We start from the raw sequence: 17,242 nt of genomic DNA on the forward strand, positions 1-17,242 counted from the left end.
ATGTCATCTCCATCACTGGACTATTCCACATGCCTAATTGCTATTGTTATTTTCAATTGTTCACGGGCAGAAGTTTCTGCCAACTCCTTGATCAAAGAGGCCCCTGTCCTGGCCCAGTGACAGCCTCCAGATCTCCCCAGGGGTCTCTCCACAGTCCGGAGAAACAGGGTGGGCACAAAGAGGAGGAAGAGGGACCGTAGCCCCCACAGATGCTGGCGGAAGGAGCTTTCTGTCCCTGCTGGAATATGGCAGAGATCCAGGCTGGGGAGTGGCGGAGCCGGGGCAGGCTACTGATTACACCTCGTTCTGTGTGGATTTACTCTCACTATCCAGGGACACAAAAGCTGGAATCTCTGCAAACCTTTCTGTGAATCATCTGCCAATCCGCAGAGAATCTGAGGGTGTGGAAAGTAAGGACAGACGGAGGCTGGGCTCCCAGCAGGAGGGCAGCATGTGGTGTTGTGGGAGGTGAGGTAGCAGAGGAAGAGCACTGGGAAGGGGGTGGGGGCAGGAGTCCAGGGTTCAAATCCCACCTCTGCTCTCTCTTTGCTGGGCAAATTGGGCGAGTCACTGCCCTCTCTGGGCCTTGGCTTCCTCTTCTGTAACTCAAAGAAATAACTGAGGATCCCTGTCCCCTTCTGGGGTCGAGTGACCCTCTCTGAGGGTGTTTCCTGGTCTATAAAATCAGGGTTTTGATATCCACCCCTCCACCAAGGGAGAGATCAGTCCAACCTTCTAATTCTAACAATCAAGTCCTGTCTGGCTGGCCCCAAATGCCTCTGTAGTGTCATCTCTCAGTGGTCTCCCCTCTCATTTAATGCTCCTGTGCACCCCACCTCCATGCCTCTTCTCCTCCTGTCTCCCCTACCTGGATTTGCCTACCCCTTTGGTTAATACCAACTTGTCTCTAAAGACTCAGTTCAGGTCTTGCCTCCTCTGGAAAGCCTTCCCCAATCTCTTCCCCGTTGGCAGGGTTAGGCGCCGCTGCTCTGGGCTCCTGTACTAGTCCGGGTATAAGGCCGTGGTTGTCTTGAACAACTCATACCTATAGCTGAGGCTTATTGAGCACTTACTAAGTGCCTGGACCTCTACCAGGCCCTTTGCCCAGCATCATCCTGTTGAATTCTGACCATGCACGTGTGAGGGAGCTGCTATCTTTATCCTCATTTCCCTGATCAGAATGCAGCCTGAGGGATGTGAAGGGTAAGTGTTGGGGTTGGGGTGTGAACCCCCTGTTGCTCCAAATCCTCTTCTGATCTTCTACCTTATTGCTCTGTCTGCCCACCTCCCACTCCAAACATAAGGCATGGCAGTTTTCTGTTTATGGGATAAACAATTTTCTGTTTAGGGATATGTATTTGACCTTCCCCTGGGCTATGAACGCCAGGAGCACAGGTTCTCAGCTCCCTTGTACCTCTAGCCCACACCTATCAGTCCCAGGAGGGGCTGAGTCTGAATCTCACGTCCTCACCCCACGCAGTTGACGCTTCCCTTTCCTCACCCTTAGGAGTCTGGGAAGAGCCAGAATGTGCCAGGGGCCTTTCCTGGGCCTATCCCAGGGTCCCCTCCCACCGGATGCTGCATCCACACTCACCTAGGGTCAGGTTTAATCCAGGTAAGGGACCTCTACTTAGAGGTCATGGTCACATGTGCCAATGTACCAAACTCTGGGCCAGTCCTCAGACTTTAGCTCACTGAATCCTCACAGCAACCTTTAAGGAAGACAGGGTTATGACTCCATTTCACACATGAGGGAAACTGAGGCTCAGCTGACATCACAGAGCACGTGGGTGGAGCCAGAAGGGACCACAGGGGTATCCTACCCTCAAAGCCCTCCAGCTTCCCCACTGCCTCCCTCCTGTTCCGGACAGGACATTGCGAGTGAAAATCCACAGGGGACAAGGATTGTGATCCATCTTTGCATCTGCCATGGGCCAGCGGCTACGCCCAGGCACCATGAGGCTGGTTGTGAAAGTCCAGGCTGAGCAGGCCCTGGCTCACAGCAGGTTCCCAGGAACTGTTTATTGGCAGAGGTTAGGGCAGGGATTACCATCTCCACTTTATAGATGAGGAAGTTGCAATCAGAGAGGAATAGAAAAGTTGCCCAAGGTCATCCCTGAGTCAGAAGAAGAGCAAAGACTTGAACTCCGACACTCAGGGACCCTGCTGAAGGCTGGAGCTGCTGGGCTGGGCTCTCCCAGTCAGGCTGCCTGGGCTGGCAGCTTTATGGGCCCTATAAGTACATATCAGCACCCATCCCTACTCTAACGACCCTGAACCTGGCCTTGCCTCCTACAGGTAAGCTGGGTCCCAGGCAGCCTAGACAGTGACAGGTGACTGGTTTATGGAAGGCCAGCACTGGGGTTGGGGCTGGGCAATAAGGCTGGGAATGCTAACACCAGGAGGGGGAGGGCCTCTAATCCTGTGTGACCCTGGAGTTAGAGATGGCAGATAGAGCAGGAGCCACCCCCTGACCACCCACATAGCCAGTGTGCAGCCTCCATGGTGCCCACCATCAAGATGCAATCTGTGAGGAAGTGCACTTCCTTAATGTCCCCCAATTGCTTGGAGGGGATGCTCTGTCAGGGACTGGTTCTTCTTACCCATTTTTTTGGCCTCAAAACACACCCACACTTCCCTCCCCTGGGGGACTCCAATGCAACATCTCCTGATCAATAGTCCCTTAACCCCACCAAATCTTTCCCCCACTCACCAGGGAGCTGGCCTGGGCTCACAGGGACTCTCTGGGGTAGCCTCAGTTCCCAGGAATAGGCTTCCTCGGTCCTGAAAGAGACGTTTTTATAGCACTGTGAACACAAATCCACTCCCCAGAAAAGGCTCTGGGGTGTGGAACCCCTCCCCGGATTGTCATGGTCCCAGGTTGGTGATTAAATTCTGAAGCAGTGTTGACAATAGGGCCCTAAGCATGATGTGGACACCCCCTCTCCTCCCACCTGCCTCTGTGTAGGATCAAAGCTGCTCAGTGAGGCTGTGTGATCCTGGGCCAGAAGGGGGAAGTCAGCCACGACTCTAAGCCAGGAGGAAGCCCCTTTGACTGGATCGTTCTGGGGGAGGCAATGCCCCTTCAGCGGTCCCTAGCCCAGGTCCAAAGCCCGTAGGAGCTGAGAGGTTGGCAGCGGATGGGGAAGTGGCTGGACCAGAAAACTGGGGCTTCCTGTTGATGAAGGGGATTGAGGTCCACTGCCTGGTTCCCTGTCCCTCTCCCCCACCTCAGTCTGAGCTTCCCAAACTCCCACGGAAGCCCCCACCCCATGTGGGATGCACAGACCTGCAGTAGCCGTGGTCCACAGCTAAGAGAGGAGACAAGAGGCAGCTTGAGGGGGAGCAGCCCTATTTCCCCAAAGGGAACTTTTCTCCCAAGGGAACTTTCCTTTCCCTGGACTCCTCTGGAGATCCTTACAGATAGGAGAACTAGGGGTCCATTGGGACCCCAGTCTTTTCTCTTTCCATCCCATCCTTCGGATCTGGGCACCTCCATAGGAACCAGCCCCCCCTCGCCCCCGCCCCCAGCTCTGGCCATCACATAAACACCAGCTTTGCTCTGTGTTGGAAGAAGCGTCTTTGGTCTGCTTAGAAATTAAGACTGCAGCAGCCTGGGAGGAAACGGAAAAAGAGATGAGACCCAGAGAATCAGTGAGCACCGCCTGATAGAGACAGGAGCCCTCCTTCTGGGGCCACCGATTCAACAAACAGCATCGCGAGTCCCTCGGCTCCCTCTCTCCACAAGGACATCCCCCTGCCCCCGCCCCAAGGCCCTGCTACGGTCCCATTCCGAGACCACTGCGCAGTGGTTGGCACCAAAATGAGCAGTCAGGAATCCTGGGCACTCGCCCCTGTGTAGGTTGAGCACCTTGTGAGGTAGCTTCCCCGTCCCGAAGCAGGGACCGCAGGGACCGGAGGGAGGATGGGGGCGGGGAGGGCGACGCTTGTCAGTGGAGAGGACGCGGGGTGAGTGAAGGGGCCTCGTGCACCGGGCAAAAGGTGGCGGGGCGTGACGGGTCATGCGGGAGAGCGGAGATTTTCAGATCAGGGACGGGAGGAGGGGACCCGAGGGGAGGCTCCGCCAGGGGGAGGAGCCGCCTCCCGCGTCCAGCTGTCGGGGCTACCTCCCGTCGCGGCTCCGCTATAAAACCCCGGGCCCGCATGATCGCGGCATCCTCAGCGGCCTCCTGGGTGCGCGACCCCCGACTCGGCGGCGTCCTTGCTCGGTCGCGATGCTGCTGCTGCTTGCGCTCCTGGCCCTGGCCGCGGCGGGTCCCTCGGCAGCTGAAGGTGAGCTCCCGGGCGCCGGCCCCAGGTGCCCCGCGGGGGCCCCTCTGCGCCCCCAGCCCCTGCCCCTGCCCCGGCGGCGTGCGTGTGCGCGGGCAGCGGCGACGGCGCGGGAGGCGGGGGCGGCGCGCGAGCTCGTGTGCGACACGCGTGTGCGCGGCTGCGGGGAGTGCGCGTGGGCCGGCGGCCCGGGCCGGACGGACGGGTGCGGTGCGAGTCTGCCATCAGGATGCTGCTCTGACCCTCCTCGACGCACGCCTGCTTTTCTCCTCCTGGTCCTGCTCAGTCTGTCGGTGGGGCCGTCCCACTGGGGCTCAGTGCCAGGTGACTGCCCCCGGCCCGGGGCAAGAACTGCCATTGGGTGTGGTGGGGTCCTGTCTTCCCGCTTCCTGCCTCGGGCTCCTCGCCCGCCCCCGAGGGCGGCAAGCTGCGGTTATGGCCCAGCTCTCAGCGCGGGACTGGCAGCCTGGCTGGGGACACCCAGAGACCCGAGGTCCTGGCGAAGCCGGTCTTTCCGGACAGGGTGATTTTCGTTTAAAGATTAATGTTGAGGCCGAGCTCTTAATTATTCGTCCAGCTGGGAGGTGACAGGAGAGGCGTGTTAATGTTTGATAAGGAGCTAACGGCTCCCAGCGGCGGGGCACAGGGATCCGGGGCTGCCTTCTCTGCGACCCCACACCCCTTCACAGGAAGGCCTCAGCTGCCGGTTTCCAACCCAGTTACCCCTGGAATGGTTCTTGGGGAGGTCCACCCAGGCCAAACCTCCTCTCCGAAGTTAGGTGCTCTGCCCTTGGTGGCTGGAGTGAGGGCTGAAGGTGCCCTCAGCAGCGGAGGGGGAGAGAGTGTGTGCCCTTTGCAGGAGGTACCTGGCCGGGCGGGAGGATGAGGGACGTCTCGCAGCATCTCCTCGGGGCCCCATCCAGGGGAGGAGGAAAGACAAAAGGCAGAATGTGGAAAATTGTATTTGTAGGGTTGGATGTTTGAAATACAGTAAGCAGCTAGACATGGTAGAAACATAACAGAAAGAGAAATGCTTTGCAATTAACTTAGGAGCTTTGTAGCTGTATGGTCTTGGGTAAGTCACTCCGCCTCAGTTTTCTTATTCAGAAACAGGGATAGTAAGTGTGTCTAAAGGATTGAAATAAGGTAATGAGAGTAAGTGCACAGTGCAGCGCCTCCATGGCACGTGGCAACTGCTCCATTAGCAACTGCTCCGATGGTTAGGAGGCTTTGCCGCTGGCCAGGAGCCCATCCTTGCCCGTCCCCTCACACAAGCTGTGCTCCGCTTTGGTGCCAGGGCTTTCGACTGGGACCTGCTTTCCTCCCCCCACCCATCCCAGGGGGACTTAAAGCTGGAGAGTGACCAGGTCGCTCATGGAAATCCTTAGAGCATCTGCTCCCTTCAAGAGGGGGAGAGGGAGAGGATATTTGGCCCCCTTCAGTGCCCCAGACCCCTGGCCAGGAGTTGCTGGGACTTTGCCCAGGACACACTTGGGTTTTGCTGAGCTGTTTTTCAGGATTACTCCTCTTTCCTTAGAGTAGGAGGGTGGGGTGAGCAAGGTCCATTAGAGGGAGTTTCTTCAGTCATCTCTAAAAAAGGGGGATGGGGTGGTCAAGAGTTGGGGACAGCAGCTGGGTGATTGGCAGTGGTTTTTAGGTGTCTAACCCCATCTCTGGTCATGCAGGTGGCCTGGGTAGGACCTGGAGCTATGAGTAGCCCCTGTCTTTCCCAGGCCATCTTGGAAGTGGCCTGAGCCAGTGAGCTGGTAATTATCTGCAAGGGTGCCCCTCTCATGAGCTTGAGAGCCAGCACCCCACCCTCACTCCACGGACACAGACCTGACCCCTAGCCTTGGCCTCATCACCATTATGTTTTCCTGGCTTCTGCTTCCTGAAGAAGGTAGTTACAAGAGCGTTCAGCCAAGCAGGTCAAAAGTCTCTATGATTAAGACGGTGGATCAGAGGTCACTACTACAAGCCGGGGAGCTGTAGCCAGAGCTAGGGAAGAGTAAATGTCTATAAAAAGCTAAATCTGGACCAGATGGGCCCCCTAGGGAGGTTGTGGGAGGCTCACAAGAGGGCCCCGCCCTTCACAGCGGGCTCCTGAGGACTCTGGCTTAAGCAAGGCTTCTCCTGGAACAGCTTCCCCTTGGGCCTGCAGTGCAGAGGTGCCAGCTCAAGCAACAAGACCCCTTCTGCCTTTGGGACCTCCAAGGGGTGGGGACTTCTCACAATGTAAATGACCTCAAATCCGTTATCCCCTCGGACGCTAGCACTGGGAGTTCAACGGCAGCACCTTCTGTCTGAGGAAGTATGTGCAGCTCAGAAAAGTTAATTCGTTCTTTGGTAGGGATTAAGCAAGAGGCAGAGCCGAGCTGGAAGGCAGGTGAATGGTCTCCAGCTTCAGAGCTCTGCCCACCCGCAAGGAGGGGTCTGGGTGGGAAACGACCACTGTCCTTTGCGGAGTTGATGTGTGTGTGGGTTCCCCAGATGCAGCAACTCCCAGGGGCAGCAAAGCCCTGTCCGGGGCAGAGGATGGAATGTCATGGGGAAAACCCTGCATCTCTGAAAAAGGCTATGCCAACAGGGTAAGAGAAGCATTGGTCCAGAGCTGGGAAACCAAAAACCCAAAGTGGCTCTTTGGGCAAGAGAGAGGGTGACAGTTTCCCGCTCACCCCGCTGGCTGGAAGCCTTCCCCACTGCTCTACTGAGAGCCTGACCTTCTCATGGCTCCCTCCCAACCCGATCCCATTCCAGGGACCCCTCCGCTGGCCCAGACCTGAGAGGAGATGGGGCTGGGGGCAGCCCAGGCAGAGGGGAGAGGGCACTGTGCTCAGAGGCCTTAGCTTCAGCTGAGCTGGGAGCCGTGCTTTTCTTAGACATTTCCTCATCCCTGAGTTCTTTCCAACCCACTTCACTTCTCTCCTCTCTCTGCCCCTCCTTAGCTTCGGCCATCTGCTCACTGACAGGAGGCCACCAGAGGAAGGGAGGTGGGGGGAAAGAGAAGGACTTGCCAGTGGGATTTTACTGAGTGTCAGACTGCCTGGAAGCTCTATGCCACCCCTCATTTAATCCTCCCCACAGCCCTATGAGGTGGGTATGTTAGTCCCATTTTACAGATGATACAACTGAGGCTCAGCGAGATTAAGGAACTTGCCCCCAAACCCACCTAAGCCCCATGAGTGGCTGGGCCAGAATTCTAGCTCTGGATGAAATGCTCTGTTCATCCTGTTGGTGCAGCCTTTTGAAAAAAATTAACGGACTCTATTTTTACAGCAGTTTTATGTTTACAGCAATATTGAGCAGAAAGCACAGAGGATCCCTACATGCCCCCTCTGCCCCTGCACACAGTTTCTGCCATCACTGACACCTTGCATTAGTGTGCCACATTTGTGGTGCAGCCTCTTTTCAGAGACGCTGGGCTCTATTGTCCTGAATCAGAGCCAGGATTAGAACCCAAGTCTGTCTGGCCCCAAAGACCAGGACTGTGGGGTGGTGGGGCAGGGGAAAAGGCCTGGCTGCTTTCCTGCCTGTGGGAGCTGTGGAAGTTTAGCCAAGAACAGGGCTTAATAACACGAGGCGGGGCATTCTGGGGACGGGCCAGCCCAGTATCCTCACGTAACTCAGATCACCTGGGAAAGCTGCCAGGCTGGGCCTGACTCTGTTGTCCCAGGAGTGGAGGCTGGGCCCTAATCCTCCTCTTCCTCTCTCCCCAGAGTCTCTCTTCCAGGTTTGGGATGGGAGATGGAAGGGGAAGGAGGAGGCTGATGACCAAGGGATGGAGAGTGTCCAGGCCAGCCCCATGTTAGAGCTGAGGCCTCAGAGGATTTACCCTGAAGGGCTGGCAGCTGCTTCGCACAGCCCTGCCTGGGGAAACGGTACCTTAGGCAAGCTGACCAGATGATCAGCCCATGGGTTGTTTTCTTATTAAGTGTCCTCAGTCCCACACCTCAGGAACACTCTCCATCCCAACCCAAGGGAGGGCTTTGACACCAGGGATATGCCCAGCCTCTGATTCCCCCGTGTACATGTGCTCACAGATGCGTGTGCACACAGACACATTGACACACGTGTGCACAGGCCTCACTGCCTTCCTCTCTTGCTGCAGAGTTACACTGGTGCTATGAGATTCAAGTCGAGGCCTCCAACTACACTTGCTTGGGTGAGTACAGCCAGGCTTGGGGACAGGCCTTCTGCACGGTGGGAACCATCCAGGTTGAAATGCAGTCCCAGGAGGGTGGGAGGGATGAAGGATGATGGTGGTCAGATATCAGCTCCCAACACACACACACACTCCTGGTGCTCAGGGAACACAGAGTGACCTGAGTCTTCACTGGCACCTCCCGTCACCGAGAGGGCGAGTTCCCCGTGGAATAAATCAGCAGCAGCATTAAAGGGAGAAAGACATTTTTCTATTTCTCATAGCAAAAAGGAGAGTTGTTTTATTCTGGTGACACCCTTTGCATGTGGGCCTGAGAGATGGTCCTTTACACTTTTATTCACATGCAAACCAATTTGCCTGCAGTCTGCTTTCTCCCTGCCTCTGTGTTTTGGGGACTGGGCAGTGTTGTTCCACCTGACCCCTGCCCACCCGGGGGTTGGCATTACCAGGGCACAAGAACCAGGCTTCTCCAGGGTTACTTCCCTCCTTCCATTGCTCAGTAATGCTTAGTGTCCTTTGCTCAGCAGCCCTCCAGGGTCCCTGCCACAGCACCCACAGCCCTCTCCCATTCACCTCTGTAAACCTCATAACACCCCTGGGAAGCGGGCTGTCACTGCAGTTCTCATTTTGCAGTTGAGAAAACCAGGGCTCAGGTTTCACGCGCACAGCATCAGGAAGTTGTCCAGACCCCATAGCTCACAGCCACGCGTTGGCAACCCTGCTCTCATCCTGCCCCACATCATGGCCAGACTCACTGGCTTTGCATGTGTGTGTCTGTGGAGGAGGACAACGATGAAGAGGAGGAGGAAGGCCCAAGGAGGGCAAGGGCAGAGTTCTGAGCAGAGCATCCCTGCAGTACGGCCTTCCTGGCTGTATGGGCCTGACCTCAGTGGGGCGGAGGAGGCTGCTTCTCAGTGCCAGGCAACCCTGACTCTCGCCCACCTTCCCTCCCCACTCAGGGCCAGACAAGTGGGGTGAACACTGCCAGAAGGACTTCCAGTCCCCCATCGACATCATTACCAACAAGGTGAAGGTGGACAAAAACCTGGGACCCTTCTCCTTCTCTGGCTACGATAAGAAGCTAGAGTGGACTGTGGAAAACAACGGACACTCAGGTGGGCTGAACGGAGGCCCCAGGCACCCTGAGTTCCCCAAAGACTGGGAGGAAAGGGCTCCCCCAGGGAGGGCACGCCAAGCCCAGGTCCACCTTTGCTGAGGAGGGGCTGAAAACCCCGTGGGGGAGGTAGCTTGGGAGAGGAAGGAACATTCTAGCTGTGTTTTCAATACTTTCATCAGACCAGTCTGGGGGTGGGGGGAGGGGAAACATTCCAGGATGAAGGGGTGACATGTGCAAAGGCGCAGAGGCATGAAACAGCTTGGGGTGTTTGGGGAACCGCGAGTGGTTCTGTGTGGATGGAGAGAGTGAATCCAGGCCCAGGACCAGCCAGGCTGGGGACCAGGGACAGGTCAGTCAGGGTGGAGGAATTTGGACATTACCCTGAGGACACCAGGGCACCAGACAGAGGTGTTGGAGCAGAGGAGGGACCAGGGCAGGGTTGCGGTTTGGGCAGTGGGGGCTGTACAGGAGAGGGGAGGTGGGCAGCGGGGTGAGGAAGGGGGCCAGGGAAAGGTTAGGGTGGTCCAGGAAAGGTGGGAGGCAGGAGAGAAGGCCTGTCTGGGTGGAGCTGGGATGAGGGGCTGGGAGAGGCTCTGGGAAAGCCGGTTCCAGGACCCTGCCCCGTCCCGTGCCTCAGTGAGCGTGTCGCCGATAACGAATGGGATTGAGATCACGATTGCTGGAGGAGGACTGCCTGCTCAGTTCCAGCTCACGCAGTTCCACCTGCACTGGTCCAAGACGATGAATGCAGGCTCGGAGCACAGCATCGATGGGCATCACTTTGCCATGGAGGTGAGGGTCCCCCTCCAGATCGGTCTCCTGGCCGAGCTCTGGGTGTGTACACACCTTGGGCAAGGAGGGTATTCCGGCCCCCTCAAAGGTCCACTCTCCATCCCGCCCATCCCCCACCAGATGCACATAGTACATCAGACAGAGAAGGGGACATTGGGGAACGATAATCACGCCCAGAAGTTTGAATACGATACCGCAGTGCTGGCTTTCCTGGTGAAGGTAGGACTCCCATCACCCAGCTCCCGGGGAACAGGGTCCGAGGGGCTACTTCTTAGGATCTGGAAACCTGGGACTCAGGCAAGGCAGGACGGGGCAGAGGAGACCCCGACTTCCCCTCTGTTTCTGGTTACTTGTATGCCCCCAGGCCAGGTGGGGCACCCAGAGCCTCAATCCCAGAAGCTGCCTACCACCCCCCAACCCAGATCAGGAGAATGAACTGGGCATCACCATGAGCTCCCCACAGACCTTCTCAAGCCCCCTTCCCTCCCATTCCAGCCTGGATCTGCGGTGAATGAAGGCTTCCAGCCGCTGGTGGAGGCACTGTCTAAAATCCCCAGACCCGGTGAGTTAGGATCCGGGACGAGGGTGAAGTGTGAGGAGGGAACCTCTCCCCACAAAGGAAGGGGCAAGGGGAGGCAGCTGGGCTGTCAGAGTTGGGGTGTGAAGGGCTCTTCCCCAACCCCCACTGACAGTATCCTCTGTCCCCCCACCCCAGAGATGAGTACCACCATAGGGCAGATCAGCCTGTTGGACTTTCTCCCCAATGAGGAGAAACTGAGGCACTACTTCCGCTACCTGGGCTCGCTCACCACGCCGTCCTGCGACGAGACGGTTATCTGGACTGTGTTCGAGGACCCTATTGAACTGCACAGAGACCAGGTATGCAGGGCCCCTCTGCCTGGCTCCCCAGACATCGTCCCTCTGTTGCCCCCAGAGGTCCCCTGGGTGTGGGGGAGGAGCTCCAGGGAGTGGAAGTCCTTTGGTTCAATCCACAGACATTCACTAGAGACAGACAAGAAGGGTGTGGGCTGTTCCATCCCTGGATCAGGGCTGGCTGGGAGGTTGGGGAGGGGCTGGTTAGAAAAGGCTTCCAGGCTGAAACCCAAAGGGCAGGTAAGAGCAGGGAGCCAGCCTCTGGGGAAGAGGCATCAGCATGAGGCAGGGTCTTTGGCCAGGAGGTGCTCAGAGGCAGTAGGAAATATTTCATTTGCTCAACAAATGGTATCCGAGTTTCTACAACATATCAGACTCTGGGGAGACAGCAGTCAGCCCAAAGGGCCCAAATCCCTGCCCTGTGGCACTTCCATTCCATAACGGTGATTCTCAAAGTGTGGTCACTAGGCCAGTGGTGTCAACATCATCACTGGTGGGAATTTGCCAGACATGCGAATCCTCAGGCCTCACCCCAGAACTACTAAATCAGAAACTCTGGGAGTGGGGCCCAAGTTCTGGGGCCCAACAGGCCCACCCCCAGCTGATGCTGATGCACGCACAAGTTCAAGAACCACTGTACTACGGCCACAGTGACAACGGTAATAGCAGTCACGGGCCCTCCAAACTGTGAGTTAAGGGAAGCCAAGGGGAACTTGGCCCTCACCATGCCAAGCACTTTACGTCCCTGGTTCCCATCATCTTCATAATGACCTTGAGAGGTGGGGCTATGGAGCCCTTTTGGCGTGAGCTCCTGCTGCTGCCCCCGCTGAGCCCTCTCTCTCCGCAGATCCTGGCGTTCTCCTATAAGCTGTACTACGACGAGGACCAAAAACTGAACATGACAGACAATGTCCGGCCTGTGCAGGACCAGGGGCAGCGCACGGTGTACAAGTCACAGGCCCCAGGCCAGCTGCTGCCCTTGCCTCTGCCCGCCCTGCTGGTCCCCACGCTCACCTGCCTGGTGGCTGGCTTCCTCCGGTGACGACTCACTTCTGCACGTGGGATCTCTGGCCTCAGCCCTTGGATGTTTGGGCTTCCTTCCCTTCCTTAGGCTTCCCAGGTTGAACTTTAGGCATGATTAAAATATGTATTTTTGGAGAAACTTTTCTCAAGTCTGTTTTTAGCTCCCCACAACTGCCCCACCCTGTTCCCCTCAACTCACCCCTGCTCCAGGGCAGGGGCCTTAAGGCCTGGAAGTTTCCTCCAGCAGGTACTACCAGGTGTCTCTACATCCTGGTCTTTGTGAATTCCCTGTCTACACCCTGCTCCCTTCCACTCTGGCCTCAGAGGGATGCTGAAGGCACCTGGAGCTCCAACACAGCCAAAGCAAGCAGAGCTGCCATCTGATCTCTTCCTTACACAGTGGGGGAAACTGAGGCTCAGCAGGAAGAGGCTGGATGGGGGCCGTGTGTTGAGGCTACAGCAAAGCCGACTGAGACGGTGCTTTCTGCTCTGCACTAGGGGCGGAGACGGGGGTTGTGGGTGGGTACAGCCCAGGTAGGTGGGCGACAGAGAGTTTGTTCATTTGCCCAACTATTTCTTGAGCATGTATGTTCTAGGCACCAGGGCTGTGGCAGGGAGGGAAACGGACAGAAATGCCTGCCCTCCTGGAGTTCACTGTCCAGCGGAGAGACAGACTATAAATGAAATCGACACATTGTCTAATATATCGGAAGGCAGTAAGTGCTAGTGAGAAGGAAGTTGGGGGAGGGAAGCTGCAGTTTACATGGGTGGTTGGGGAAGGCGGTCCGGGAAGGGACATCTGGAAGATAAGAAGGCCGCCATCTGGGGACAGCGAGTGTCCGTGTGGTGGAGGAACGGCAGGGAAGCCAGCAAGGAGTGGAGGTGGAGTGAGGGAGGGAGGGAGGCAGAGCTCAGGGAGGCAGCGGAGAGCACTGATCTGAGCAGAGGGAGCTGATCTGGGGCTGTCAGGGGAGAGCGGAGCAAAGGGGACAACTCAGAGGCCATTTTGGCTGCCCAGGAGCAAGATCTGTCATGGGTCAGCAAGGAAATGTCAGAGGAGGAGGAGTTGGGTGGATCAAGGGTTTGGGCCTAAGCCCTTGGGACTGTTCGGGGACAGTCCCCACCTCTACAATGCTTGTGTCTTTCGAGGTTTTTATCCTTCCTGGGGCTGGTGGATGGAGTGAGACTAGGAGGCGGCAGGTGAGGAGGGGAGGGTCCAGACCCCCAGTGGGAGAGGGAAAAAAGGGAACCCCTGGGCAGCCCCCAAGCCAGGTCAGGCCCCTGGGCACCAAGCATGGAGGAGCCCCAGCCTCTCAGACCTCACAGGCCAGGCCAGGGCTGGGTTTTGGAGGAGTGTGAGCGTGAGAAGCAGGGAAGGGGACCAGAACAGCCTTGCTGAGCCAGGCGGAGACCACAGGGGCCAGGGCTGGGGTCAAGGCCAGGGCCAGAGCCAGTTGCTGGGCTTGGTGTGAGGGCAACCCCTCCAACAGGCTGGAAGTGGTGAGCTTCCCCCTGGGAAGGTGTGCAAGCCAGGAGTGCATGTGAGGGGTTCCGTCACCCACTCCTAGAGGCCTCCCTGCCTGTTGGTCTGGGAGGGGAGCCGGTTGGAGATGGTAACCTCTAAGCCTTCTGTCACCTCGTGCCTGTGCCTTGGACCAGCCAGCTAAGCCTAGGAGAGGGAAAAGGGCTGCTCCCCCTCCCGCCCACCCTTCTCCTCCCTCTTCCCTTTTGTGACCAAAAATAAGTACCCTCCTCCCTCCCCTGGTGACCACACAGCTTGGAGGGGTGTTGGTACTGCTGTTGCCATGGCAACAGCAGGCAGCTTGTGCAGCAGGGGGTGTGTGGACGCTGAACCTGTTTCCCTTCAGGTTCCCACACAGACTGCGGGGGATCTAAGCTGCCCCGCCAAGGCTCAGGACTCTGAGGTCAGAACTGCCCCCAACTACCACCCCCCACACCATTCCTGCCCTCAAGGCAAACTTCAATGAATAATGTGTTGGCAGGACCGGGAAGTCCTGGCCTCTCCACCCCCAGGCAGAAGGACATGACCCTCCCCTGGCCTCTTGGCCCATAATAATAAACCTGGCCGGCAGGAGCCAGAACAGGCACAGCTTGTCCAGGGCACAGGGCTCAGGCCACCTCCCCGTGTCCCGCCTGTCCTCCCTGTGGCCCGTTGGTCAGAGCAGGTGCTGCCAGCACACGACTTCTAGCAAAGTCACTCCGAGTCGGCCACCCCAAGAGTGGGCAGCCTGCCCTGGAATTGGCCCCCACACCCTAGAGGCTGAGGCTGATGGCATGCCTTCGTGTGTGTGTGCGTGTGCGTGCGTGTGCGTGCGTGTGTGTGTGTGCGTGTGCGTGCGTGTGTGTGTGTGTGTGTGTGTGTGTGTGTGTTCTTGAATAGCTTCCTCTTTTGCAGACATTCACTCCCTCCCTGCTGCCTCACCCCTCCTAGCAGACCCCACCCTGGAGAAGGTGGCTCTGAGTTCCTTGTGCCCAGCCTGGCCTGGCTCCTGAGACAGTCCTCTCAGAGGGAACAGGGGACTACAACGACTGCCTTATTCACAAAAAGGGCCCAGCCTGGCCCTGCCCCCAGCCCTACTTTCATTCACTTCCGGTGCCCCCCGGGCGGCTGCATTAGGTGTGCGCAGGTACCCCCGTACTTCTCTGCAGCTGGCCAGGCCTGGGGGAGGCTCAAGGGCTGATAGTTTTGTCCACAGCCTGACCTCTCTGAGGGTCACTGGCTCTTTCCTCATCGGTTCCCAGCATAGAGTACGAGGCACATTTGCTGGCTGCCTGCTCTGTGCTGGGCATGGGCCTCGCTATGATCCTCTCAGGGGGTGCTGTTTCTCCCACCCCGTGGATGAGGAAGCTGAGTTGTGGGGGTCAGGGACCTGTCAGAACCTGGGGTCACTGCTCTGCACCTCCTTGGCTCCCATGGCCGGCTTTCTCCTTCGGCAAGGACATCTGTGGCCAGGGGCAGGGTGGGGTCTGCAGCACCCCCTGCTACCCTGTCTCCACCAATCACTCGCCGTCCTCAGTGGGCCGTCTCTCTGGCCCCTTGTTTAGGTTTAGTATCCGGGTAGGAGCCAGGGACTAAAAATACTCCCTATGTGTTTAGATGATTCTTCGAAAATAAACTTCCCCATCTTGGCCCTCGGTTTGCACACTCACTGGCCCTGCTTCCTGTGGCTCTGATCTGACAATGTGGGGGGAGAAGGCGGAGAATAGAAGGGTCTACAGGGGGCCTAGACCCAGCGGGCGCATGGGTGTGTGTGTGCTTGTATTTGAACAGGCTGCTGTGTCACAAAACTCCAGGGACACCTGTTTGGGGACCACACTGTGAATGGTGTCCCCAGTGTGGTGTGACTCTGAGGCCCTGCGCTTACGTGTGTGTTGGGATGGGAAAAGGCAGGGGAAGTGGTGGCCCTGCTGGCACAGGGGCATGGCTCCCTGCTCTGGGCCTCGATTTATCCATCTGCAAAAGGGGCTAAGCGTGGTCCTTCCATCTAACTGGGCCTGGCCTTCCCCAGGCGCCTGCCGGTGACCTTGGGAGGAAGGCCAGGCCTGTCTCCGTGGTTGGGGAACTGCTCCTGCACCTCACATTACACACGTCCTAAGGGTTCTGTTTGTTTATCTGAGTAGGGACAAAGGCATAACTTCCTCTAGGGACGAAGGACGATGTCCCAAGTCCCAGGGAGGGGCTTCCTCTGGAGCAGAGCTGCAGGACAGACAAGTCACAAGCTGGTTCCTTCCGCAGAGCCGGAGTCTCAGCTGGACATGTGGCAGGCTGCTCAGGTTGTTCCAAGAGTTGGCTGCTGCAAGGCCTGGGAGGACAGGAAGAGGGACAGAGGAGGAGCAGGACACAGGGAAGGCATACCAGCACATTTTGGAACTAGATTTAGTGTTTCAATAAGATCTAATCTTTCAACACATACTGTTATTTCCTCTGTGCCAGTCTGGGCCCTTCTTCCAAGACTCCCAACCACAGGGCAGATACTCGGGTACACGAGTACCAGGTATATGACATATGGGCCTGGAGAGGGTGCAGACACACCAGAGCAGGGACCCCAGAGTCACACAGACCTGGGATTGAACCCCCTTCTGCTGCTGACTAGCTAGGTGCCCTTGGTAACTTAATTCGCCTTTCCAAGCCTCAGTTTCCTCACCTGCAAAATGGGAATGATGACAGCATTTACATTACAGGTTGCTGTAAAGATGAAACAAGATGCCTAGCTAAGAAGATACATATTCAATAATGTGTAGTTATTACTGATTCTTTTTACCAGAGAGGCCACCGAGGGAGGGTTAGGACCTACAGTTGGGGAGTGGGGAACACCAGGTGGAGGCTGGGACCCTGGGGAGTGACACGCTGATTCAGCGTGGCAGTTCTCTCCTGTCCAAGGGAGAAACCATAAGACCCTGGTGGGCCCAGCTCTCTGCACAGACACTTGGGGACATCCCCCAGCACTCAGTCCCAACCATACATAGTGCAGTCCACTGAGGAAGACCTCCCAGACTGACCTTGCCTAGAGTTGCCTAAGGTCACCTAGAACAACAGAGGGAGAGAAAGGGCCCGTTGGGGCTCGGGGCTGCTCTGCGGTCCTTGCGTCCCTGCCTTATTCGGTGGAGGTCAGGGTTGGAGTCCAGCCCAGTCCACATCCCAAAGCAAGGCCACCCTAGCCCAGGGCCCTTCCTGCTCTCCTGCTGTGGGGATTGGCCTGGCTGGGGACCGTTTTCCCATCTCACTTGCCTGCCTCTTTGTCACTGGCTCTGTCCTTGGTTCTGTCTGCCTGCAGCCTGTCCTGTCTACCAGATTTCTCCCAGCACAAGGCCTGTACCCATCAAGACAAGATACAGGATAAAATGCAGGATGCCCTGTTATTATAAATTGGAATTTCAAATAAATAACAAGCAGGCCAAGCACTGTGGCTCATGCCTGTAATCCTGGGAGGCCAAGGAAGGTAGATCGTTTGAGCTCAGGAGTT

General features: G+C 57.2%; 1 protein-coding gene across 1 annotated transcript; it reads left to right on the top strand.

Moving 5' to 3' along the window:
* Nucleotides 1-4,147: 4,147 nt before the first annotated feature.
* Nucleotides 4,148-12,390, top strand: CA4 (carbonic anhydrase IV). The gene is made up of 8 exons (XM_012648670.1): nucleotides 4,148-4,293; nucleotides 8,399-8,452; nucleotides 9,412-9,567; nucleotides 10,207-10,361; nucleotides 10,482-10,580; nucleotides 10,857-10,923; nucleotides 11,077-11,240; nucleotides 12,082-12,390. Exons 1-8 carry the CDS (start codon nucleotides 4,236-4,238, stop codon nucleotides 12,274-12,276), a joined length of 948 nt encoding a protein of 315 aa, XP_012504124.1. The 5' UTR covers nucleotides 4,148-4,235; the 3' UTR covers nucleotides 12,277-12,390.
* The last annotated feature ends 4,852 nt before the right edge of the window (nucleotides 12,391-17,242 follow it).

The sequence above is a fragment of the Propithecus coquereli genome, unplaced genomic scaffold, assembly GCF_000956105.1.
Source record: "Propithecus coquereli isolate 6110/MARCELLA unplaced genomic scaffold, Pcoq_1.0 Scaffold291, whole genome shotgun sequence".
NCBI lineage: Eukaryota > Metazoa > Chordata > Mammalia > Primates > Indriidae > Propithecus > Propithecus coquereli.

Excerpts from the sequence above, each read along its gene's own strand:
- CA4 (XM_012648670.1), top strand. The coding sequence starts at position 4,236 with ATGCTGCTGCTGCTTGCGCTCCTGGCCCTGGCCGCGGCGGGTCCCTCG. Across the intron at positions 9,568-10,206 it reads GGAAAACAACGGACACTCAG|TGAGCGTGTCGCCGATAACG; the intron begins GTGGGCTGAACG and ends CCCGTGCCTCAG. Across the intron at positions 10,924-11,076 it reads GTCTAAAATCCCCAGACCCG|AGATGAGTACCACCATAGGG; the intron begins GTGAGTTAGGAT and ends CCCCCACCCCAG.